A 25,750-nucleotide genomic window follows, 5' to 3' on the forward strand; every position below is an offset into this window, starting at 1 on the left:
TAAGAATGAAGGGGCAGATGAAGCATGCATAGTAATAAAGATGATCGATGCACTGTGTAGATGTTATGAAATTCACAAAAAAATTCCTCAAACCCGTAAATTATTAACTCAGTGCCCCCCAAAATAAAAGATCAAGTTGATCTTGGTCATACTCTCCAGCAGTAATCAAGCCAAATTCAATTTTGCTTCTTTAGAAAAACAAAATGAAGTATGATTGCACTAAGTTTCATTGTTTTGCAAAATGAGGTCTTGTTATGTTGCTCAGGCTGGACTTGAATTCCTGAACCCAATATACTATCTATATCTCCAGTGCAGTGAGGACCAGAGGCATAATAACTCCCATTCCCAGCTTATGTTTCCTAAATTTTGAATCATATTATGACTCTAATGGAAGACTGAGGCCCATCATTATTATCCTATTATAAGATGCGAAATACTCAGTATGTTGGAATGCCCAAAAACTAATATCAGACATGACAAGTGAATCACAATCCTGTCTTCAGCAGAGAACTTCTGAAAATAGAAAGCACTTATTGCTGCATTAATGAGGCCCAGATACAGCACTACAAACCCAAGAAGGTATGGAGGAATGAAAGCATGTGAGGATGTTGGTGCTGTTTCCAAACTCCCATCTTTTTAATGAAAATACTCTAGCACGTTAATTCTGTTTAAAGAGAGGCTCTGCTTTGCAAGGCATTTTTCTCTAGCTAAGCTTCAAGAAAATAATAAAACAAGTTGTGTAATGAAGCCGTCTAACACTGTGGGAACTCTACGGAGCAAACCTCAAAGAAAGACATTGCTGGGGACTAATTAAATCAATATATCTGAGAGATGACAGTACCGCCCAGAGAGCTGGATTAGCCTCCTGCCCGTGATTTTATTTTCTTTTGTGTTGTTTCAACTTCTAAAGACCCTTGATATGGTCTCATGTACACACACACACACACACACACACACACACACACACACACACACAAATGCTTCCCAAGAGATACCATTAGGATGCTGTGTCACCATGTGACATTTCCAAACCCTGCTCGATGGCTAGACCTGGTGATATGAGGAATAGGTTTTCAATAGCACAGAGCAGCCTTGTTCCCACCGGAGCCTTGAGAGCGGTGTTTAAGCAGTCGCTCCAAATCTATGTTACTATTTTGGTCACAGGCATAATCTTTCACCTGCTACAATATGCAATTAAAGTGAAACTTCCATCCAGACCAACTTGAAAACAACCTTGTCCACAGTAGCTTGTCACGACAGCAACTTCCCACAGCCTCCCTAACAGTGGAAACCGCAGTGTCTAAATACGAGAATCTTCCTTTAGCACACAAAGTGCAGGATTATCATTTAGTAGGACAATACAGTCTTTAAAAGGGCCCAATGTAAGTGACAACCGTGAAAGCGGAGAATATATTTTGGCACGGTTTCTCTAAAAGGGAAAACTCTTATTTTAATCTATTTCTCTTGTTTAATCTTTCTCCATTGTTTTTCTCCTCACACCTTCCATACTTTGCCAGTAGGTGGTATAATTATAAAAATGAAAAACATGACAGAAAGTATCTAAATTCAGATGAAAATATAAATTTAACCCTAACTCTGACATTAACCTACACTAACTCGTCATCCATCTGTTGAAACACAAAACGCTTAAGTACTTTCATGCCAGACAAGGGGCTTCTTCCTGCGCTGAGAGGAAGCACTACGCACCTCTACCTGAGAGCTACCCAGGTATCTGCTGCCTCCCCTTCATCTTCCCCATTGTTCTTTAAGCTGCCTGTGACCACCTACCACATGTTTGCTGCAGTTTTTAGTGCAGAAAGTGAACTGAGTTCTAAGGGAAATTTAAAATGCAATACTTCCGATCCTGCCAGTAATAATCACTACTGAAAAAAAGGCTGTCCAGAGATAATTTTCTTGACATTTTAAATTATATCTCTATTGATTGGCCATCTCGGGGGAGAACTCCTTACCAGGACCATACCAACACCTACCCGTTGACTTCCTCTTAAATAGAAGTAATTTTCTTTTTTTTTAATGTTGTGAGAGGAACTGCCTTATCCTCAAAGCAAGCTACATAGGGAGAACACGGGACTCTGAACTGATTACACCGGTGCAGACCCATAGCTCAGCTCAGCCCCACTTGAGGGCTCCTTTTTTTTTTCTTTCTTTTTCTTTAATGGCATCCACCTTTCCAACATTAGTGAAAGTTAAAAACAATAGGCAAACACAGTAAGATACCTGGGTCTAATTGCAAAGTGGATTTCCTGTGCTAACAATCCTGCATTTTCACTAAGACTTTTGAGATTAAAATGCACAGATTATAGAATGCGGCCTGAAAGCAGGGCATTATGGTAGCACTCCAAAATCTAAGTATGAATAAGTGTCTTGTTCCTCCAGACCCCAGTGGCGGCTTGAATTTAAGGCCTTTCCTCTACCCAAAGAGCTGGGAGCAGAAGCAGTTTAAAATACTGAATTGTGGCTTTTAGGACAATCTCTTCAACAAACCTTGGATTAAAAGCAGGGAAATTGGTATCTAAATCAACCTCTAAGTTACATTGTATTTTGCAATGTTATTTTACCAATTTAAGACTTCAGCTCAACTCTTACCTGCTCCAAATCACTTCTCCAATTCACTAAGAAGAAAGAGTCCCCAATAAAACAGTCATTTTCTCGTGGCTGTAGAGGCTTATTAGCAAAGGGGTCAGGATGGCAGCACCATTCTCCAACCAGAGCGCCCCAGTTCTCACTCGGCAGTGGGAGCACCCTGAGGAGCTTCCTAGTGGAAAGAGGAAAAGATGACTTTTTTTCACTGTACAAAATGCAATGCTTTTCTTTTTAAATTAAATCAGCGTGAAAGAAGAAAGAGGCTCATTAGCCACATGCTTGCAGTGTCAATTCCCACCAATTATGAAAGTAATATGTGCTCAGTCTAGACAATGTTTTACACACTGCAAAGAGGCATAAAGAAGGCAAAAGTCTCCCTTGGCTCACTATCTACAAATCAGCTACTCTAACATGACAGCGTTTTCATTGCCACCCTTTACGTGGACACAGTGCACACACGGGAGGCCTATGTCCTGAGAATACACAGATAGACACTGCATGCATGCACACACAGGAGGCCTGTGTCCTGAGAATACACAGACAGACACTGCATGCATGCACACACGGGAAGCCTGTGCCCTGAGAATACACAGACAGATACTGCATGCACACACAGAAGGTCTGTGCCCTGAGGGGACACAGACAGACACTGTATGCATGCACACACGGGAGGTCTGTGCCCTGAGAATACACAGACAGACACTGCATGCATGCACACACGGGAGGTCTGTGCCCTGAGAATACACAGACAGACACTGCATGCATGCACACACGGGAAGCCTGTGCCCTGAGAGGACAGAGATAGACAATGCATGCATGCACACACGGGAGGCCTGTGTCCTGAGAATACATAGACAGATACTGCATGCATGCACACATGGGAGGCCTGTGCCCTGAGGGGACACAGACACTGCATGCATGCACACATGGGATGCAGTGCCCTGAGAGGACACACACAGAACTCTGTTTCAATTTCCTCACATAGGTCTGGATGCCCAATGACTTCACAACAGTCTATGAGATGTCAAGACTTTCTAGCTCCTCCCCTCACTGTCAGATAATTAGTTTTTGAGTTCTTAATCAATAACCCTGTAATGAATATTCCTGTTAGGAAGTTATATAGAAATCTGATTATTTTGGGGGGAAAACATCTTATAAGTAGGTGAACTGTGCACATACGGTTAACCTCTTCTTAATTAAACATTGTCTTCTTCCTATCTCCACCCAAGGAATGAGTTAAAAGCACACTTAATGCTGCTTTAATTGGCAACTCTTAACTTACTAGTGAGCTAGGACTGATTTTTACATTTATTAGTCACTGTATTTCTTTTAAGGAGAATGATCAATAACTACCTTTTAAGATATTGTCAATATATTCTTATTAATTTATAAAAATAATTTCCATAATAAGTATATGCCCTTTTACTGGCAATTGTTATAAATATTTAAGAGTTATTTTCTTTTTTAATTTGGTTTGCCGACATTAAATAGCACTCTCTTCTGTGATTTCTTCCACTTCTCTATTTTAATAAACTTTTTATTTCTGAATAATTTTTGATTTACAAAAACATCACAGAGACCACATATAATCTGTGAATAGTTCCACAATACACACTTCCCCCACTTTCTCCAGTTAACATCTGGGTAACCACAGTTGACTTGTTAGTCTCAGGCTTTACCTGGATTTCACCAGTTTTTTGTTTTGTTTTTTTTTTAACCAAAGTCCTTTAGTTTTTGTTTTGTTTTGATTTTGTCTTTTCAAGTCCAAGGCACAATAATACATGGCACACACTGCATCTGGTCATCATGCAACCCAGGCCTCCTCTGGTCTTTGAGTTTCTAAGTGGATACGTCTCATCAGTCTATAAAACACCTCCTAGGTAGAGCTTCTCTGATGCTGTCTCCAGATTAGTGTGGGCCACAGGCTTGGCAAAAGCCTTCCGGAGAAGAGGGGCCTCCTCATTCATTACATCATGTCACAGCACCCTACATCAGCAGCGCTTTCTCCCAGGGATGCTAACCTGATCTGTTGCCTTAACTGCTTCTCTTACTAGTAAAATACAAATAAAATAATGTACATTTAGAAGATCAGAGTTAAGTTAAAATATTTAAGATACGACTCTGTCATGTCCACTACACACACCTCTCCACATTTTTCTTAGATTCTCCCAATCAAATATGAGTATCATAAAAGGGCAGTGACAGATTGGAAGAGGGTAGCCATACAACGTACAGCTCTACAGGACAGAGCTATGAATAGAAACGCTGACTCAAACGGGGCACCACCAGCATCATTTTGACGGCTGAGGTGGGAGGGCATTGACAAGAGATTCTCTCAGCATCCATTTCTGAGAGCTTGCCAGGAGCCGGCCAGTATGCTGGCCTGACATATGACACCCAAGCACATGCACAGTCTCTTCCTCTTTAAGGTGCTCCAATAGGAAGTAGAGACTACACACGGTAAGCAAACGTGTGCATTTAGAAAGCTCCTAATAGAGCAATGCCATTCTTACCTCCTGGGGGAGGGTGACGGTACAGATCACAGTGGAAATGTGATGAAAGCGTCAGCCCCCTTCCCAGGTAAACACGAAGTCTACAGTTTATGTGTAGGGATTCAGAGTGCTCCCAAAACCAGACCATGCATACAGCGGAGGACAGACAGAGTCCTAAGGACATATTCTGCTTATCAACTAGAAAATAGGTAACTTCTGAGCTGGTCTTTGAAGGATAAGAAAACAGGAGTTCCTCAAGCAATGAAAGGAATGTAGGGCACTGGAAGAAACAACACAAAGGCAGGCACTACATCTCTTTATCTTTGCACTGTATTCCTACCGTTTGACACACTTCTTAAGTGTTTCTTGAAGGAATGAAGCAGTAAATTTTGGTAAGTCTGACGTGTGAGGCTCCTGCCTGGATTTGCGGCATACGTGGGTGCAAGGATTAACAAACCTTTCCTGGCTGCCTGAGTATCTGACCTTTGGAAGAACCACCCAGCTTCGTTACCCTGGAAACCAGGTAGGATCCTAAGCATCACATATATTGCTAGGCAACACTGCTTACAGTAGAAACGATCCGTAAGCTTCGTAACTGCATCTAACTAGGAAGATATACGAATGAGCGGCACACATCTGGTAAGCGAGCGTACTTGGGCCTTCCCTGAATGCAGTCACCTTGGTAAAATCCTAAAAGCAACAATCAAAGAATTGTCTGGTCAGGGCAGGGAAGCTTCTCAGCCAAAGCAGCAACTGCACCTTTCAGATATGAATCTTGTGCTCTGTACCTGGAACTATGTCACATGGGGAGACAAGGGTCCCCCAATGAGAATATCAACTATCCCTTACATGGACTGTATGCAGCAAAGCCCATATAGATAAAAAAAATCTTTTGTTTTAATTATTATTAGCTATTTATTTTATATCCCAAGCACAGCCTCCCCTCCTTCCTCTCCTCCCACTCCCTTCCCCTCATCCCCTCCACCCTCCCCCAATTCACCCCTCCTCCTCCTCATAAGCTCAGAAAAGGGTAACCTCCTAAGGGCTTCAGCAAAGCATGTCATATCAAGCTGCCATAAGACCAAGCATTTCTCCCTGTATTGAGGTTGGGCAAAGCCATCGAGCATGAGGAACAAATTCCCAAGAGCCAGACAAAGCATTGGAGATAGCCCCTGATCCCATTGCTGGGAATCCCACATATAGATCAACCTACACACCTGTCACATGTATGCAGAGGGCCTAGGTCAATCTCATGTGGTTCCCTGGTTGTTGGTTCAGAGTTCCCATGAGCCAGGCTAGTGGTTTCTGTGGGTTTTCTTGCGATGTCCCTGAATCCCGTTTCCTACAATTATTCCCTCTCTCCTCACTCTTCTCAGCAGAACTCCCCCAAAAGCAGCCCAATGTTTGTCCAAGGGTCAGAGAGGAATTCTTGATGCTGCCTGGCCAGCAACAAATGTGTCCTATAGCAATCTTGTGAGTCAGTATGAGCAGAAGAAGCACTTACAAGACCCCTGGGGGCACTGCACACACCTTACCATATTTGATGCTTAGGACACTTTGTGAGGTCTAAACAACAATGTTCCTGCCACACAGGAGGAAAACGGGGCTTAGGAGTGTGAAATGTCTTCACACGTCCGTAAAATTAGAGGCAAAGACGGAAGCGCGGGTCTTTATCCAGGACTTTTTGGCTCTAAAGCCACTCTTTCCCTTGGAATACATTCTCCTCCCTGGCCACACAGGGTAGGAGTAAAGACTGAGCGGGTGAATGAGCACACTTTCTGAGGGTATTACATGCATGGAAAGTCTAGGACCTAAAAATAAGCAGAAGCATCACAGTGTTTTAAGGAAGGAAGTGAAAACAAGAGTTAGGCATACAGGGATCGCTATTCGGACTCTCTGCCTCCTGACATTGTGCCTTCAGGACCAGGACAGGAACTCAATACACTGAAAAGAGACAGAATGTCAAAGAACTATGCATGATCAAAGAAATGAAAGCACACAAAGACCTGGGAGAATTGATGCCCATTATCACAAAATAGATTTCAAAGTTAGCATGACCCCATGTCACACCGGATAAACATCTACAGATAGCATCAGAAAGAGGCACGTAATTCACAATCCACTGCAAAAATTAAAGGTTTGCAGCAGAAAGAATTTTGGGGGGGGGGGGGATGAAACCTTTAAGAAGAAAAGATGTATTTTAATCACAGATTGACTGAAAATATATCTGCCGAAAAAAACACTAAAATGTATTTTTTGATATCATCTACTTCCTAAGAGAATGTTCAGATAGAACAGAAACCTTTATTTATTTATTTTTTTTTATTCAAGGTAGTTCAGCTAAAAATCTGCTGGAAAGAAAGGGAAGCAGTAACTTAGGTTTTCCTCCAGACTTGAGATCCTGTGAGGGACAGTACATGATCACAACAAATTAAAGTCTGCTATACAAACTTTTGGAAAACAATGACAAGTAACATATAACTTTAATTAAAAGCTAATGATGAAGTTTAAACATTTAAACATTTGTGGGAGAAATACAACATTACTTAACTTTGAAGTCAGTTTCTAATCAATGACAATAATAACAGCAATGCCAGAGTACTGTTTAAAGATTTGATTTTAACCAACTGAACACCAAAGCTCTTAAGGAAAAATATTAACTACTTAAAGCTCAAAATATGGCAGTCAGAATTTACACAAATTCAGGTAACATTACCCAACAGGCAGGCAACCAGCACTATAAAACTAGCTTTAGATTCTAATATTTGTCTGTACATACCATGATTAATCTGTAATATATAATCTTATTCCTAAATGTATGCAATGCTGTCAGAAGGCCAGTTTACAAAATATCTTGTTTGGGGGGAGGGGATCAGAATGACAGGGAATGAACAAGCTTTGTACATGTAAGCATGTGGTCTATAGCGTATCCAAGACTCGATTTTATACTTTCAAAACCTATTTATTTCTTTTATAAACAAGTGATGACACTCACAAAAGAATTCCTTTGCAGCCACAACTGGAGCTGGCCTGTCAAGTGGCCCCCTCAAGCAGTAGGACACTGTGACATTTGTTCCCACAAAGTCCATTCTGCTGTTCTCCTAGAGTTTCAGGGTTCCCCCATGAGCTAGGGGCTGACACCGAGCATTGCCAGTGTGGGCAACAGGAGGGTCTGGCCCACAGATCTCAGGACAATGCCACGGACAGTCTGAATACCAAGGGGAGTGTGGAAAATCTGTTTGGCTACTGATGTCATTCTAGTGTGATGGGAATCTATTCCAAGAGGGCACAACGAAATCTAAACACAATGACCTCTGGCTGTTTATTAGACTATTTGCAAAAAAAGGAAAATGTATCAGTTGTTTGATCTCAATAAGAACATAGTCAAAAGTTGCACATATTCAGACAAATTTGGTAAGAAAACTTGAACTAAAGTAATTATAAATTGGACAGCTGTCTAATATAGAAACAAGTTGCTGTTAACTAATATGCAAACAAAATAAACTGGCTAAGAGTATGCAGCCCTGAAGAAAGAGAAAGGCTATAATAATTAGCAGGGCTCGGATGCTCTGGTGATGAAAATGAAAAGCCAATCATTAACGAGTCTTTCCGAGTCAATGTCTTTATATGTTATTTCTGTCCTTTCCTTGACAAGAATCTTCCTCATTCAAAAGGAGAGAACAGAACATGCTTTAGCCTTGAACTAGCCAGACACTCAAGAGTCACAGAAGCTCAGAGCACAAGCTCTTGAGTTTCAATTATCAGGAAAGTTCCATACTGATGAAACTGTCACAGGGTTCTGTAATCCAACTTCTGCAGTTTACAGATAGAGAAATAATGCCCCCAAACGAATACAACTTATTCCTATATAAGAGGGCTTGAGAGACAGCTCAAAGGATAAGGGCATGCTACTCTCATAGAGGACCTGGGCTCAGCTTCCAGCACCCATGTGGGGTGCCTTACAACCTTATAACTGCAGCTCCAAGGGATCTGACGGTCTCTTCTGGACTCTATAGGCAACTGCACACACACCCACATATACCCACATGTAGACATACACATGCACATTATAAAAATAACAAAATAAGAATTTAAAAGAAAGCAGTCAATAACCCTGATACCCTCCAGAGAATGCTGCTTCTAATTCATTGATATGGATGAAATCATGCATCAGCTCGCTTGAAACACCTCTGGTCCTGCTTGCTTTTTAAGAAGCACCAAAGTCCTTGGCAACCACGCAGAACAGGTCACCAAGAAGGAAGTGCAGGAGGCCTGGGATTGATTTCAACAGTAAATTGTGAGATCCGTGAGCAGACACCAGGGGGAGGTCCATCCAGACATACTGTCTCAGAGAGTATGAGATGGGTGCAAATCCTGAGCAAGTTACTACCTGTGTTGCTCAACACACACACACACACACACACACACGGGCTTGATGGCTTCATGGAGGTGTGCTGTGAAAGGGTGGGAGCGGACCAGTGTCCATCCTCTCATTTTGAAACCTACAGACTACGGGAGCCACAGTCCTCAGCCCAAAAATGCTTGAGACATTAAACTAGGTTATTTGCTACTTTACTAATAAAAACAATCTGGAAAGGGGAGAAGGAATCAATAAAACCAATTATAAACCTTGCTGAGCATTTACTCGGTTATATATATTGCATTGTTTAGCTCTCTTGGTAAGTCTGGAAAACAAGCATGATTAGAAGGCTGTACTGGAAGAAGTTCAGGTGGTACAGAGAAGATCCTTCGCCCTCAGTGAGAGAATGGAAGTTCATACCCACGCTCCATTCTCCAGCGAGGAATGGAACGGCAAGCTTCCTGATAGTCAAGAAGGAAGGCTGTCTTTTACCATCAGCCCCACATCCTTTCAGTTCTCAAGTTTAGAGCCAAAGGAGGACCGACATAAAACAGAAGACTTACAGTCCTATAGAGAGATAGGCACTGTAGGGAGGCCCTCTCCCTTAGCATCCTTTCCCAGGGAAACATAAACACCAGGCAGTAAAGAAACAGCATCCCCCTTGAGTACCAAGAACGTAACTGTTCCTACTGTAACTCCCAGATCACTGCATGGGGCATGGGATGAGATGTTTTAGAAACTTCATCCAAGAATTAATCCAAAGCCTGAAACAGTCTGAGAGAAGTCCAATGTACACAGAGATCTCTTGGCTCTTTCAGAAGCAGATGCGTAGCAACTTTGCCTCCATATATTTCAGACCCTTTCAATTCTTACTCATTCCGATCACTCAAAAGAAGCTACCTTTGAAACCACCCCAAACCTTGAGGGTGCATTTGTGCCAGCTCATCTACTTGGAGCACTGCCAAGACTAGGAGACAAGCAAGAGAGCTTGGTGGGAAGCCAAAATAAACACCAAACTTTACTACATTCAACCCAGTAGAAACCTCCTAAGAATACACGTTTTCTCTAGGTGCCACGCCTGATGCGGAGGAGGCTGGGAAGAATAATGGTTACGGCAACAGCTACTGATGCATGGTGAATGCTTACCCCTTACCAGGCACTGCTAGAAACACTTGAGTCACCAGATCCTACCAACAGCACTATGAGGTAAGGTCTATGGTTAGCTACACTCTCCATAAGGACACTGTGGAAGAGTGACCAAATAACCTTTCCCAGATCCCTGAGCTAGTGAATGGTGGCTGGACACTCCGTCTGGCCACCGCTGGCTACTGCTCTAGACTGCACAATCAAGAGAACAGAAATCAGGGGCAGAGAAGTCAGTGTGGCTATCCTTAAGCCCACAGTATGTGAAGTCGGGCAAATGGACCTCAGAAGAGGACCTAAAGCAACCCAGGATGGTGACAAGGCCTCAAAGTAGTGGCAGTTGAATTCTGAAACTCAGGCTGGGGCAAACCAGGGAGTGGTGGTGGGTGGGGTGCATTCAGGAAAGGGAGTAGCTTTCAGGTAGCCTCAGGGCAAAGAAAAGCTGCCAAGGCTACTGAACACAAGCGCCTGTCCAGTTCCAGTGATACTTGTGAGTGTGGTGGGGAGGCAAGAAAGGGCTGAAACTGGAGGGAGTAGAGGGGAGCTGCTGTGGCGTGTACAGGATCTCAGCTCTCCTTCCAGAAAGAACAACTGTGCTTTAGAACACCTATGGGGGGGGGGAGTAGGCAGTGCATCTGCACAGGGCAAAACAAGAGGAAGTCTGAGCAGACAGCAGGCTGCTGACCAAGTGTCATTCGGTAAGAGACAGTGGGCAGAGGAAAGTGATCTCCACTCTAAAGGCAATGGCCACAGTGCCTGGTGACGATGTACGGGGAGCGAAATCTGCCGGGCAGAGGTTTGGCTTTAGAGAACCATGGACGCTGAAAGTGGAGCAAGCTGCAGAAAGGAAGTACTATTTTCTTGTCTCAGGCACCTAACTCAGAAAATCCATCAAAGAATTCTTCCTTTAAATACAGCTAACAGTAATAATGTTTTCATCTGTCTTCTATATGAGTCTCTAGAAGCTGAAAATTCAGAGGAAGCATTTATGCCCAAGAAATCAGAAAGCTGACCTGAGAAAGAAAAAACATTAACAAGAGAAAATGAGAGAGAGAGAGAGAGAGAGAGAGAGAGAGAGAGAGAGGAGAGAGAGGGGAGAGAGAGAGAGAGAGAGAGAGAGAGGAGAGAGAGGGAGAGAGAGAGAGAGAGAAGAGAGAGAGAGGGAGAGAGAGAGAGAGAGAGAGAGAGAGAGAGAGAGAGAGAGAGAGAGAGGCCAACTTGGGAATGCTAAGGAGAGGAAATAGCAAAGAGCCCTTCCCTTCTCCTTAGAGTAATTACAGCACATCACCAGAGCAGGTTACAAGATTAACCTAATCACCAAGAAAAGGTTAATTTGTGCTCTGTATGCTCCATCTTAATAAGCAGGGAACTAGGAAATGGGTTTTAGAAAGGCCGCAGCTGAACTAGCTCAGATCCAGTCCTGCTGCACAGCTCCTGCAGGTGGAAATCTACTTCCTACGGGAGCCCTCACACACCATCAGAACAGAAGGGACACTGAGAGATGACTCCATGGCTCTCCACTCAGTGATCGGTCCAGGCTCTTCCTCCAAGACCAGCAGTGGTGCAGGAGAATTATCTGTATTCTGTCAATCATATTTTAATAAAACGCTGATTGGCCAGGCAGGCAGTATAGGCAGGAAAGCCAGACAGGAAGTAGAGGTGGAGCAAAGAGACTGGGAGTATTCTAAGAAGCTCCCTTTGGCAGTTCTGCCCAGACCACCGGAGAGGAAAGATGTAAGCTGCCCCGCTGGAAAAGGTACTGAGCCATGTGCTAACGTAGATAAGGATAATGGGGTAACATAAGTTATAAGAGCTAATAAGTAGCCTGACCTAATGGGCCAATCAGTTTATAATCTTATGGAGTCCTGTGTGTGATTTTCCTTGGAAGCTGCCAGCTGTGGGGTACTGGCCAGGAACAGATACCCCAACAAGCAGGCCCACATGTTACACAGCAGCCTCCCTCAGACCAGAGTACGCCCCTCTCCATGATCATGGTGAGAGTCAGGGTTCACTTTGTTCAAAGTGACATTAAGCTGGCTCTCACTTTAAGGCCCCCACCGTTCCCTTGGTAACTGCTTCCAGAAATCATCCCCAGGCACAGTTCTAAATCAGCGCTCAATACAGTCCTTACCTGTCCTTTATCAAGACTTCACCACAGGATTGGCAAGAAAATGTGCAACATTCTTGGGCTTGCAAGCCTTGCTTAAACACTGAAATCAGCTCTAAAGGAAATCAACAGAACAGCAAGTCTTAGTGGTTTGGAACAAACATATTATATGATGTTTAAAGGATTCACTAGCACAATGAATTACCACCAATACACACTGTTGATGATCTACCCAGAAGTCTAGGCTCAATTAGCACTCTCCGATGACTCAACCAGAAGCAAACATTGTGAAGCGTTTCCAAAAACAACAGACTTTGCTTAGTATTCCTGAGCCAGGCATTGCCCTAGATTACCGTGCAACATACTGGTGAGTCTCTTCTCTCATTCTATAAATACGATAAATTCTATATTAACAACGAGCGTAGCTGGATCACTAAAATGTAAGCTCAATCTAGTTTCTGCTTTTATGGTTAAGTTTTATGTCCACCCCTTCATGTTAAACACTACGAGTAAGCCAAGTGGACATCCAGACTGGTCTTTGTGGAACAGATCCAAGGAATGCAAAGCTTCTAAGAGTTTCTTTATCCAAGAGCAAAATCCAGTGTCTGATGAAACTGTGGGGGGGTGGAGACGAGAAGGAAGAGGAGATATTGCAAACTGTGGGGAAAGCCTAGACTGCCCGTCCAGTTGCACTGGATGGCGCATACCTTTCATTTCTGATGTTTCATTTGTAAATGAAGGAAATTTTTATTTAAAAAAAAATTCACCAGATTATTTGTCTATAAAAAACCTAATTGAAGAAATGAGGTCATAGTTACTATAAGCAAGCAATAGAATCTGCCTACTGCTACTTTGTATGTGAAAAAGGTACTGAGCCACATGGCTGAAATAGATCAGAAAAACGGGTTAATCAAGATGTAAGAGTTAGCTAATAAGTAGCCTGACCTAATGGGCCACTCAGCATTATAACTTATAGAGATCTCTTGTGTGATTTCACTTTGGGACTAAACAGCTGGGGGAACAGGGCAGGACAAAAACCCCGACAAGCAGGCTCGGCTTTTTCATGTTACAGTATGTACTTTAAAATGCTTTTTAAGATGCCAGAAAGTTTAAGTCCTCCCAATTAAAAAAGTTCTGCAGTTTAATCTCTAAGTGTCTCTACAAAGCCCTCCTGCATGAAGGTTAAATAGACAGTATTACTCTTCAATGCTGATCATCTATAACCAAGACCCAGGTTAAGCCTTCCAACACAGTCCAGAACAAATCAGTTTTCAGTGGAACACTGCACTCTGCTGGCCATACGTCAGGCATGGAATCCTGGCTGCGCACGGCTGCTGGGGAAGAGAAGCAGATCACAGGCTGCACACCGAAAGTCACCACCTCACCTGCATCAGCGTCAAGCCAGCATGCCAGGGAGATGTGGGTCATGACTGCTCCCTAAAAGCTGAGAAGGCAACTCACTCTTTAAAACCTCGAGACACGACTGAATGCGAAAAACTTCCAAAGTTGCTTCCTCCAGCGCTTAGATTTCGGGGCACTCCAGCACCCACCAAGCTGAGAGTCAGCCATGCGGAAACACTTATTCCCCACCTATTATACAGCAAGCACCAAAGCAATTAAAGTTGGAAGAATCCACTTTAGAGAGCTTTGTATGCACCATCGAACAGGCTTTGAGAGTTTCCCTTTTCAGGCATGTGAGCAAAATGTTTCAAAAACATCATGAAATAGTCCAACAAACACCAACAATACAAAAACCAACAAACAGCAGCGGATTCAGTTTGCCTGCAGTCAGGACTGAATGTTGCTCATTAATTGAAAAAGTAAAAAATAATTAAGTTACAGAATATGAATAGGCAATACGCCCAAATACTATGTCCCTGGACGCCCCTATTCCTCTATCCTTACTATCAGATTCCTAGAAAACATGGTGGCTCTCATGCCTGCCTTCTGTAGTTTCAGCAGGAAGTTCCTGCTATACTTATTGTTGCCAACAGGAAGAAAGATTCTCCATCCCAGAATGTGGGTACAGTCGGGGAGGCAGCTGGTCTATGGTCCTATCCTGGGGACCTTACCCAGTGTCACTCTAGACGTTTATTGGACGCCACTTAGGCATGACATGACATCTCTTTCCCCTGTCCCTCTACCATTCCCTTGCCTGTCAAAAGCCAGAGGATGGGTTTACATCCTACAGGCTTCTTAGGACAATCCTGTTGTCCCCTCCTCCAGGATGCACAATGTTCTGCTTGCCGAAGGGCTTACTACAGATGGCTCAGCAATGAGGCTTTGGGGTGCAATAGAAAGAACAAAGGTTTCTCTGACGCGAAGCATCAGCTCCGCTTCCTCCAATGCTGTTTTCCTCTACAGCACTCATTACATTGTAAGAGATACAACGAGTCAGTATCGAAGAAAAAAAAAAGAGATCTTACCAAAAGAAAAGGATTTTTTTTCCCACCTAGCTGTAACAATATACATTTTGAGTTTGTATACAATCACAAACACTGCAATTACAGCGACTGAGATGACAACAGCCCCTATTAGCCCTCACAGGCCACTCTGGGTCCTCTACAGGCATTATTCCAAGATGGGATAATCTCCACGGCTCAGTTCTCTGGTCAAATTATCTCACCCTCAGGTAGCCTTCACGAAACTCATTACTGCCCATGGCATTATTCTGCCTTCTTTACCCACAACGTTTCGCTGTATGCAGTTCAATTATGTTGTCAGCATTCGAAGTTCCCACCCATTAGCATAGACACTCCACAATCACAGAGGCCTTGGTGGCTTGTTGGCCTCTGTGTTCCCAGCATCCACATCGAACGGCTCACATCAAGATGGAGCACACTTGCCTGCTGAATGAATACATATCTATGCAATGTCTTAAAACAAACCAGGTTTTGGATACTTGCTTTATGGTTTTATCCTCACATCCGTGAGTCGGACATTTATGATTAAAGAAATAAAATGGGAGGTTTGGGGAAAATATCTGTACCTTCTGTTCAAATTTGCCAGGAGATTAGAAATGCTCTAAAAATTAAAGTGTATTATTAAACGTATACTTAAAGAAGCGAAGGTTCGGAAACGTTAAATGATGGCGTGTTTCACATCATACAGCTGGTAACTGGCAGTGGATCAGGACCCTGGAACTTCTTGATCAATAGCCCTTCCAGGTCATTGATTGTCAATCTTTTACCCGGGAAAACTTCAACTTAATAAATATCAACATCCATCAGGGTTGCGGCTCCTACTCACGCGGGCTGGATTCAGTGCGGGCCTGCAGGCGAAGGTGCAGCCCATCTCCGCTGATATACTGCAGCCCGCCGCACGAGGAAGGTACAAGCCTGACCTCTGCTGGAAGCTGGGACTCGCTGCAGCCGTCAGGGGTTCGCATCAAAAGTGAGGTGGGCGTTATGGAAACATCCAGGTGCATCTCTCCTTCATCTGGCTCACTGATAATGCAAATTAGAGCGCAAGTTAATGATTTCTCTATGATGAGAGAAACTACACACATTTCACACATTTCACAATGCTTAACCCACCGTTCCTCTGCTTCCTTCCCATAGAGACCTTAAAAAAAAATCCCTGTCCCAGGAGAACAGAACCCTAGGAAACAAACCAGACTAGGTGAGACCAGGAGAGATTGGACCGGTCGCCCTGGGGAAGTTCTGGGTCATGTTTTTAACTCTTGTTTCTGAGACCAGCACCAAAGGCAGGAAATCAAAGTATTGTTAACTGATATGCAAGATGTTCATAGGGAAACACAGATGCCAGGCAGTCTTCTGCAAAAAGTCAGAAAGTAAATATTTCCTGGGTTCTCTGCCAGCCTGGGATCCACAATGAGACTGTCTCAAACAACAACAAACCCCACACAACAAGAAAAAGGCAACTCTTGGTTCACAGACTGTGCCAAAGGAGGCCACAATTAGAAATGTAGTTTGATGTCCACTTTACTACCTGGGCAATGTTAAAACACATCCGGCACTTACTTAGAAGTATTCCCAAAGAGACCGCTGAGCATTTTAGCCCCCACTGCCCCTGCTTTGGTTCTGAAAATTTCAACCACTTACACAGAGCTGCGCAAAGTGCACTGTTCAGTATGAGACTGTTCAATTGTTTCCTTGCCGCTGGAACCAAATAATGACACAGAAACTATATTAATTGCAACACTGCTTGGTCTATTAGCTCAGGCTTTTCATTGGCTAGCTCTTGTATCTTAAAATAACCCCCCCCTTTTTGTTTTTTTGAAACAGAGTTTCACTGTAGAAAATAACCCATTTCTACCATTCTGTGTATCGCCATGTGGCTGTGGTTTACCAGGTAAGGTTTCGGCACATCTTTCTCCTTCAGCAGTTACATGGTGTCTTCCTGACTCCACCTATTCTCTCTATATATCTCTGTTTGGATTTTTGCCTGGCTTTATTCTGCCCTGCCATAGGCTGAAGCAGCTTTATTCATCAACCAGTAAAGCAACACATATACAGAAAAGACATCCCGCATCATTTTCCCTTTTTCTGTCTAATTAAAAAGGAAGGTTTAACTTTAACAAAATAAAATTACAAATACAAAACTGTTCTCAAGCAAGAATTATAATAACAATATTTAGTCCATTTACATTGGCAACATAAGGAAAATACTCTATCATCTATGCTATTTTTGTGAGTCTAAAGCTTTATATTTAATTTATCCTTTACTATAACTAAGGAAATTTATCCATAACTATAAGTATCTGTCTTCAATTCTTCAAAGACCCCAGAAGGATATATTACCTAAGTAGACAGAAAGTGTATCGTAAGCAACTTCCAAAACTCTAGAATTGGCAAACACATCTCACTTCCTGGACAGTTACCCAAGTTCTTCTGTAACGCTGAGGCATCCACCTTGAGCCTATAGGCCCATAGTATCCAGCAGACTTTTCCATGAAGCAGGAAATTTGAAGACCTGCCTTGTAATCAGCTGCTTTCTTCTGTGTCCTGAAGAATGTCTGGCAGTTTCTTCTGTGAGTCAGGAACCCTGAGGGATCATCTTGTCTTTTGAAAAGTTCAGCAGTCGCTTTTCTGTGGGTCCCGCATGCCCAGTTCATACAGCATACCATCAAGTAGTCCAGGCAAGAACAGTTTCTCGCCCAAATGGCTAGCTTTGTCATACTGAAGGTAAATTCCATAATGAGTTTCTTTAATGTCCATCAACCTCTCTGAAGTAATTGATGCTGCCAGAAGCAGAAACGTCTCACTGCTGAGAAAAGTCTAAGCTCTTAAAGCATTTTTAAATACCATAGTTTGTACATCTTTGAAAGATTTGAAGAATACCTATCCATCTAAAACATATCTCTGCACATCTAGAAAACCTAACTAGCGTGACTATAAGTGTGACTATTATAAATGACTATTAGTCTGTAACTTTTAATTATACATTACATTTTTAAATGAGCTGCATAAACATTAATACCTTAAGCAAGACTAGAAATATACATATAACAAATTGACCTTAAATTCGTATCAATAAATCAAAATCCATACCAATGTAAAATATTCAACTCTATATCAGTACACCGTCTACATTGAACATAACACAAACAGAGTGGACTGCATGTCAACTGTTCTCATGCTGCATTGTTAGGAGATCACAGCAAGGAAGAAACGCTTACACACATTCAATTCAGATGTAAGTCTGCTTGTATTGATTTTCATCCTGAGACAGTTGAACTTGCAGGCAGCAGTACCATAAACCACAGGACCTCTATAAGATAACATGCAGAAAGGTAGCCCCGGGGGTCTCTCCCTCCTCTTGCGTGACTCTCATCCTAGTGACTACACTCTCAAGACCTAGCAGAAACCTAATGGCCTCTCCCAGAGGCCTGGCCTCCTAACATCACTTCTCTGAGGATTTAGAATTTGAACCACGTAAATTTCAAGAGGACACAAGCATTTGGGCTCTAAGAGGGTTAAAGCAGGTAGAATGGAAAGGTAACAGTAAAGGATCCAGCAGTATCCTGATTGCTCAGAGAACTGACTAGGGAGAGAAACATTGTTAGTTAATGAAAGGCAGGATTTATCCTGTGCAAGAACACAGTTACAAGGGGAAAGAAAGGCAGAAAGCAAGAATGAACCCTGGAGTAGTGGACTAGAACCAGGGATACGTCTATGAAATCATTGTTTAGGACATACATAAGTAGGTACAGCGATATAAATAAATGTGAATGTATGCACTGTGCTGGGGGCAAAGACCTGTATTTTCGTTATAGTCAGGTCATCTTAGTTTACAAATTAAGTAAGATGTTCACCTCTGTAGGGTAAGTTGTGCCCAAACAACCCTTATCTTCCCGTTGTGAGTTAAGTATGCCTGCAGGCCCCAGATTTCAGAAGTAATTAGCATTCCCCATTAGTAAACATTTACAGACTCTCAATATTTCCTTGCCTCTTCCTATCAGCTAGGGATGTCTCCAGACTTGACATTCCAGTTAGAACAAGGGCGTGCCATCTACCCACCCCTCCCCTTTTGCTATATAATGCTCCTGAGAATAAATAAAGTTGGCAGCAGAATACAGACTTGCTGTCCATTTCTCATGTCTCTTGCCCCTTCAGTTCTCCCCCGCAGGGCCCACGTTCCCCATTTGTGTCCAGCTGGTCAGGACATATATGCATAAGTCAACAATATATGTCATCTATGTTCTCTCTTTCTGAAAGGAATGACATTCCAAGAGTAATAAACATCAAATCGTAGTCTATAAAGACACATTTTCCATTGAAAAAAGAGGTACTGGGGATTTAATTGGTGTCATGTGTGAGGCCCCTAGACTAGATTCCCAGTATGTATTTATACAGACATACACATATAGACACACAGACATGCACGCACACACACACAAATACATACACCACACACACACTCACATATATACACTTTTTAAGATAAGGTCTCATATCTCCAAATCCAGCCTCAAACTCACTATGTAATGGATGGCATCGAATTTCTGACCCTTTGGCCTCCAAATCCCAAATGTTCAGATTACAGGCAGGCACTGCCCCACCCAACCAGTAAATATTTTTAAAATTGTTTTTAAAAGCAAAATGATAGGGTTCCTTGGGAGGGACTGTATCAGGACTAGAGAAGAAATTTGAGAGAGAGAGAGAGAGAGAGAGAGAGAGAGAGAGAGAGAGAGAGAGATGCCTACACCATACTACAATGCAGCAAAGAGGGAAACAAAGGAAGTCGCATGCACTCTGCTGAAACTAATTTTGGTGGCATTGGGCATTGTTTTTGAGGCATTCCTACTACTGTTATTAAGGGGTCACACACCCCCCTTAAAGCTATCAGTGCCTGCACATCACACTGAAAGGCAGCAAGCACCTTTACAACATCCCGTAAGGTTCAGTGATACACAAGTAACAGGGAATCTGCAAATACTGCGGGCTAAGAGTCATCATGGTGAAAATATTTACACCATAGAAATCATCAGATGCGCAAATCAAGACCTTCTGTTTATTTTGTTCCTGGCAATCAGGTTACTAAGTACTTGGTCACAGAAAGCGCTGTGTAAGTCAGTTTTCTGTTACTGTGACGAAATATCTGAGGAAAACAACTTAAAAAGATGAAATATCCAAGTTATCTCCAGCATCGGTCATTTCAGTCCCCGGTCTCTTAGGCCTGTAGCTTGGGGCCTGAAGGAAAGCTGAATGCCACGGCAGGAGCATTTGGCAGAGCTGCGCATCTCAGGGTGGTCAGGAAACAATGAGAGAGAGCTAAAGAGTGAGGGGGCCTTTAGCCAGAGCCCACTCCTCCCTCAGTTCCTGATAGCGGAGTTCAGCCAATCACATTCTGTCCGTGGGGCACGCGGTCCTAAGGCAAAAGTTTACCTATAAACCTGGCAGTTGCACTTCCCCGCCCTCTCTCGCTTGGCTCCCGTTCTGGACAGGCTGTTGGGACTCTGGTGTCAGTTTTCCTTCTGTTTATTAAAGCTGTATCTTTTGTATTAAGCTAGTCTGGCTGATCTTTAATTACCGATCGACCTCGCCCCTTCAAGTTCCCATTTCTCCCAATGGCCCATTTAGATATGCTTTCTCCCACTCGGCAGCTCATAGCCCAGGCCTTACCCATTCAGCTTGCTAAGCAAATGTTACATGGAGAGACTCATTCTCCACACCTCACCTCGGGCAGTCATAGTCTTCCAGAGAGTTCCCTCTACTCAGTATTTTATGGTTCTTTTTGTCTTGTTTTGTTTTGTTTCCTGACCACTGTTCGTTCACCCGTTGCCACTATGAGCAGGAATGGAAACTGGCGTAGCCACTGTAGAAATCAGTATGGACGTTTCTCAGGACTAAAACTACCTCCCGCCTGAGCTGCATTACTCCCAGGTCTGTATCTGAAGGACCCTGAAGTCCTGTCACAGAGATGCTTGCACATCCGTGCTTACTGCTACACTATTCACCGTGTCAGGAAGCGGGCACAGGCGGGATGAATGGACAAAGTAAGGGTGGTCCATATTCACAGGGGAATTTACTCTGCCACAAAGAAAAATGCAATCATGGCACTTTCAGGAAACAGATGGAACCAGAGCTCACTGCATTCATTCACACTCAGTCAAACGCCATGTTTTCACTCATATGTGGATCCTAGATCCCGCCCCACCCCTAACCCCCGGTTTTTTCTTTTTCTTTTCTTTTCTTTTCTTTCTTTCCTTTTTTCTTTCTGTCTTTTTTTTTTTCTTTTATGGTTTTATCGACACCGGGTTTCTCTGGGTAGCCATGGCTGCCCTGGAATCTACCTGCCTCTACCTCCAGAGTGCTGGGATTCAAGGTGTTCGCCACCACACTCTGCTGTGGCTCATATATTTTAATTTTTACACAAGTGTGGAAGAGTGTAGGAATAGGTCATAAAATGAGAAAGGGGACAGTGAGAATGAGAAACGAGTTCTTAAGGAAGCAGAGAGAAGAAAATGGGAAATAAGGTAACAGAGTACGTTTTCCATGAATCAGAAGAAAACTGGGAAAGGGAGGGGACCAGCGGGTGAGGATGGGGGTGGAGCAAAGAGGCGACAGAAATAATGTATGTACAAAAGCCATAACAAACCATCACTTCGTATTACTAACTTTAAAACACTAATACAAAAGTTAAAAAATAAAGATGAGGAACCAAACTCAGCCATATATCAAGAAATAAAAGTACTAAAAATTCTAGTGAGTACACAGAGATTGTCAAATTTTACTTGACAAAAACACTCAATTGTGTGTTACTTGAAAAATAAATCACTCATAAAGACACAGGTTTAAAATATAAGGGCAAAAGGGATGCTCATGCACACAGTGTAATGAACTAATTTCTCATATAGATGCTGGGCTATCCAATGAGAAAAATTATGGTTGTAATTAAAGGTCATGGACCAACTGGATAGTCATACATAACAAAATAAACTTTGACTCCTACTTCACTGTGAATACGAAAATCAATCCAATATGCCAGAGATAGGAACAAAAGTGGTGACATTTCTAGAAAACAAAGACAGAAAAGCTAAGCACAGCATCAGCCATGCTTAGGGTCCCACAGTTGTGGGAGGCTGAGGTAAGCAGATGGAGTTCAGGCACAGCCTGGCTAGCACAGCCAGACCCATTTCTAAATAAGGACATGGATAAAAGAAACCAGGGGGAATATAGTCACAAAGGTGAAGGAGGTAAAGATCTAAGACACTACAATTTTATTAAGATTTAAATTTCTGCTCATCAGAAGGCAGAATATACTGAGTGTCCCTAAGTCAAAAGACCAAACTGCTCTGGAATAAAAATGATTTCTAACCATCCCACTTTAGATTTCCAGGTTAGGGATGCTCAACAAGTCTATGCAAATGTTACAAACTCTAGACAAGTCCAAAATCACTTCAGGACCAGACCTTTTCCAACAAGGCATACTCAGCCTGCATTAGGAAAGTGATAATGTCTGCCAGAGATGCCAGAAGACATCTACACACACTTACACCTTTGGCTTTATATTATTTCAACTCGGCAGCAAGACTAACCTGCTTTTATTAGCTAAAAACCATATGATACTTTACAAAAATAACACACAAGGATTATCAAAAGCAGATGAAACATTCTCAACATTTTAAGTCACCAAGAAAATTAAAACTACCATGAAATACCTCCTCATTCCCATTAAAATGACTCAACCCAAAGAGACGGACCATGTTAGAGAACTGTTTGATACTTAGGTATTAATCCAAGGGTATATATGTCATAAAAAGACCTTAAACAAGGCTGGGGGTGTGGCTCAGTGGCAAATGCACTTGCATAGCTCCAATACCCAGCCACCCTGCCCCCCAAACACACATGCGCGCACACACACAAATCTTATAAAGCAAATCTAATGCAGCTGACTCATAATAAACACTTTCTGGAAATAAACAAAACATCCAGCAATAGAAAAATGAGTAAGTGGTTTGTGGAAGACTCAGACAATGGAAAATAACTCCGTAAGAAACAGGAAAGGAATACTAATATAAGCAACAACACAGATGAACCATGAGTCTCAAAACCTTGTTGGAGGTTCCCAGAGCTGTGGAGGCAGAGGCAGCAGATCTAAGTTCAAGACCAACCTAGTTTTTATCGTAACTTATACCAAAAAAGAAAGAAAAAAGAAAAAAGAAACAAAAGAAACAAAAACCAATGCATGCTGTGAAAGCTATGTCAACTTGGCTACATTTGGACTTAACTAAAATTCAAAAATGGAGTGCATGCTTGCTAGGGAGTTGTGCTTAATTTGAAGTAGGAAGATCCACTTCTAATTCAGACCTTGGAGGTAGGAAGACTTGTTTTTATCCAGAGAGTCTGAGCTGTGATAAGCCATCTCTAATCTGGGCCACTCATTCGGCTGGAAGCCTTACAGGACACCAAAGAAAGAAGCTCTTTGCCCATTAGCCCTTGCTCTCACTGGGAAGTCCATTCCTTCCCTGGCATTAGAGCCCACTTCTCTGTGATTCCAAAGTAGACTGAAGACCAGCTGGGACATCCAGCCTTGTGAACTGAGCAACTACTGGATTCCTGGGCTTTCCGTTCATAGGCAGCCATTGTTGAATTATTTGGACTGTAGACTGTAGGTCATTTTAATAAATCCCCTTTCTATATATACAGAGATTCATTCAATAAATTGTTACTCTAGAGAACCCTGACTGACACACATGTCAACACAGTTTCAGAAACAGTGACATCATGTGAAATGGCTGAATGAAACCAGGCTATGTCACTAGGGTAGGGGAAGTGACTGGTGTGAGAGCCAGTAGTCAAAAGACCACGTAGAAAAACAAGCTGTCTAGCTAAGTAGGTACGTTAACATGCTTACAGAGTTTTATTGTGTTTGTTTGTCTGGGGGTTGTAAGGAGCTGTATTTGGTAATGTTTGTACTCTTCATGAACAAACACGATGGACAGAAATGGCACATATTTGTTTGAAATTATGACCTCACTCCTTTATCTATCTCTCCACCCTTCATCCCCACACGAGGGAGAGATCTCAGCCTGTACATGCTGGGCAAATGAGTTGTACTGAGCCTAGACTCAAACCCAATCTTAAAACTGAGGAAATTCAGATAAAACCATTCTAGCCTTGTGAAGAGGCTAGGATTCAAACTCAGTTCTCAGGCCATATCCAAAACTTCCACTCAGCTACTTGGCAAGTTTTAGAAAAGAGGAAGAGTTCAATAATAATAATAATAATAATAATAATAATAATAATAATAATAATAATAATAATACAGTTGTGTTGCTCTATAATACATTTTCAGATCTGTCTATTTGAACACTTGGCACAAAGAAATAGGCAAAAATCTATGAAGAGAACACAAACCATTAAAATTACAGACCACAAGCAAAAATTTCATTTTCCCGCCAAGTTTCTTGTTTATGTAGTAAATATGAAATTAAAAGTTTGCAGACAGGGTGGGGAGACGGTTCAGTGGCTAAAGCACTTGAGAGGCAAACATAAAGATATAAGTTCGCCACCCGATCCCGTCCCGCGCACGCGCACATTGTCTCGCGCACGCGCCTACAGTCCCACGCGCTCGCCATCCCGCCCCCCCCACCGCGTCTCGCGCACCCGCGCTCCTGTGCCGCGCGCGTGCACCAGCGCCTGGGTCACGCGCGTGGCTCAGGCACGCGGCCCCGCGCACCGGCGCCTGCGCCCTTACCCCAGGATTAGGAGCGCGCTCTGCAGCCGTCTCCGCACTTCCAGGAACACGCGCATTTCCGCCGCAGCCACCGCCATGGCCCATTCGTGCCCCCACGCGAAACCCAGCCCGCAGTTACCAGAATCCGGACAGAGTGGGAGCACGTGTGGCAAGCGGCTCCCAGGCGGTGGCAGCGTGGTGGCCGGGCGGGATCCGACGGTCGGCGTCTGAAGGCTACAGCGCCGCCTTCCGGGCGGAGAACGCACTGCCAAGGCGCCCGACCCTGGAGCGCACCTTCCTCTAAAGCCGGCTCTAAAAGGGGGCACAGCAGAGCTGGCCTCCGCTGTAAGGATGATGGATGGGCTCCATCTGAGCGCTTCTCTCCCTGAAATGAGCAAAAAGCTCAGCTTTGGGGGAGGTGGAGGCTCCTCTGGATGGCTTGGGTAGGGATGAGGAAGATAAGGGAGCAGAGACTATAGAGGTGGGTACTTTCCCCAGGTCCAGAGCTGAATTGCCCGCCCCAAAGCCCACTTTATCCGAGTCTCCTTTTTTGGAACTAGGACTGTTTATTAGCTTCCGTCTGATGCAACCAAAATGACAAAGATTGATGGGGCAAAGATTGGTTGTATTCAGTCTTTAGACACGATAGCTCCAGGACTGAAACAGTTGCAATAAATAAATAAATAAATAAATAAATAAATAAATAAATAAAAATAAAAATGTAAGTTATCTCTAAGCCACGAAAAGCCAGTGGATGGAGTCTGGCATCTTGAGTTGTGGGACCAATCATTCATATAACTTTTTTTTTTTCGAGACAGGGTTTTTCAGTGGCTTGTGGAGGCTGTCCTGGAACTAGCTCTTGTAGACCAGGCTGTCCCGAACTCCGAACTCACAGAGATC

The 25,750-nt window shown here is 43.1% G+C and overlaps 1 protein-coding gene across 1 annotated transcript in view; it reads right to left on the minus strand.

Annotated features, from left to right (window-relative positions):
* Ube3d (ubiquitin protein ligase E3D) overlaps positions 1-25,069 on the minus strand; it is a 140,546-nt gene extending 115,477 nt beyond the window's left edge. The window contains exons 1-4 of the mRNA XM_085689468.2: positions 24,872-25,069; positions 15,956-16,152; positions 12,731-12,821; positions 2,608-2,776 (exon numbers count right to left, since the gene is read on the minus strand). Coding sequence (XP_085545594.2) covers positions 2,608-2,776; positions 12,731-12,821; positions 15,956-16,152; positions 24,872-24,948 — 534 coding nt within the window. The 5' untranslated portion in view covers positions 24,949-25,069. The remainder of the gene's footprint in view (positions 1-2,607; positions 2,777-12,730; positions 12,822-15,955; positions 16,153-24,871) is intronic.
* Between the last annotated feature and the right edge of the window lie 681 nt (positions 25,070-25,750).

This window comes from Myodes glareolus, chromosome 4 (genome assembly GCF_982192425.1).
Source record: "Myodes glareolus chromosome 4, mMyoGla1.1, whole genome shotgun sequence".
NCBI lineage: Eukaryota > Metazoa > Chordata > Mammalia > Rodentia > Cricetidae > Myodes > Myodes glareolus.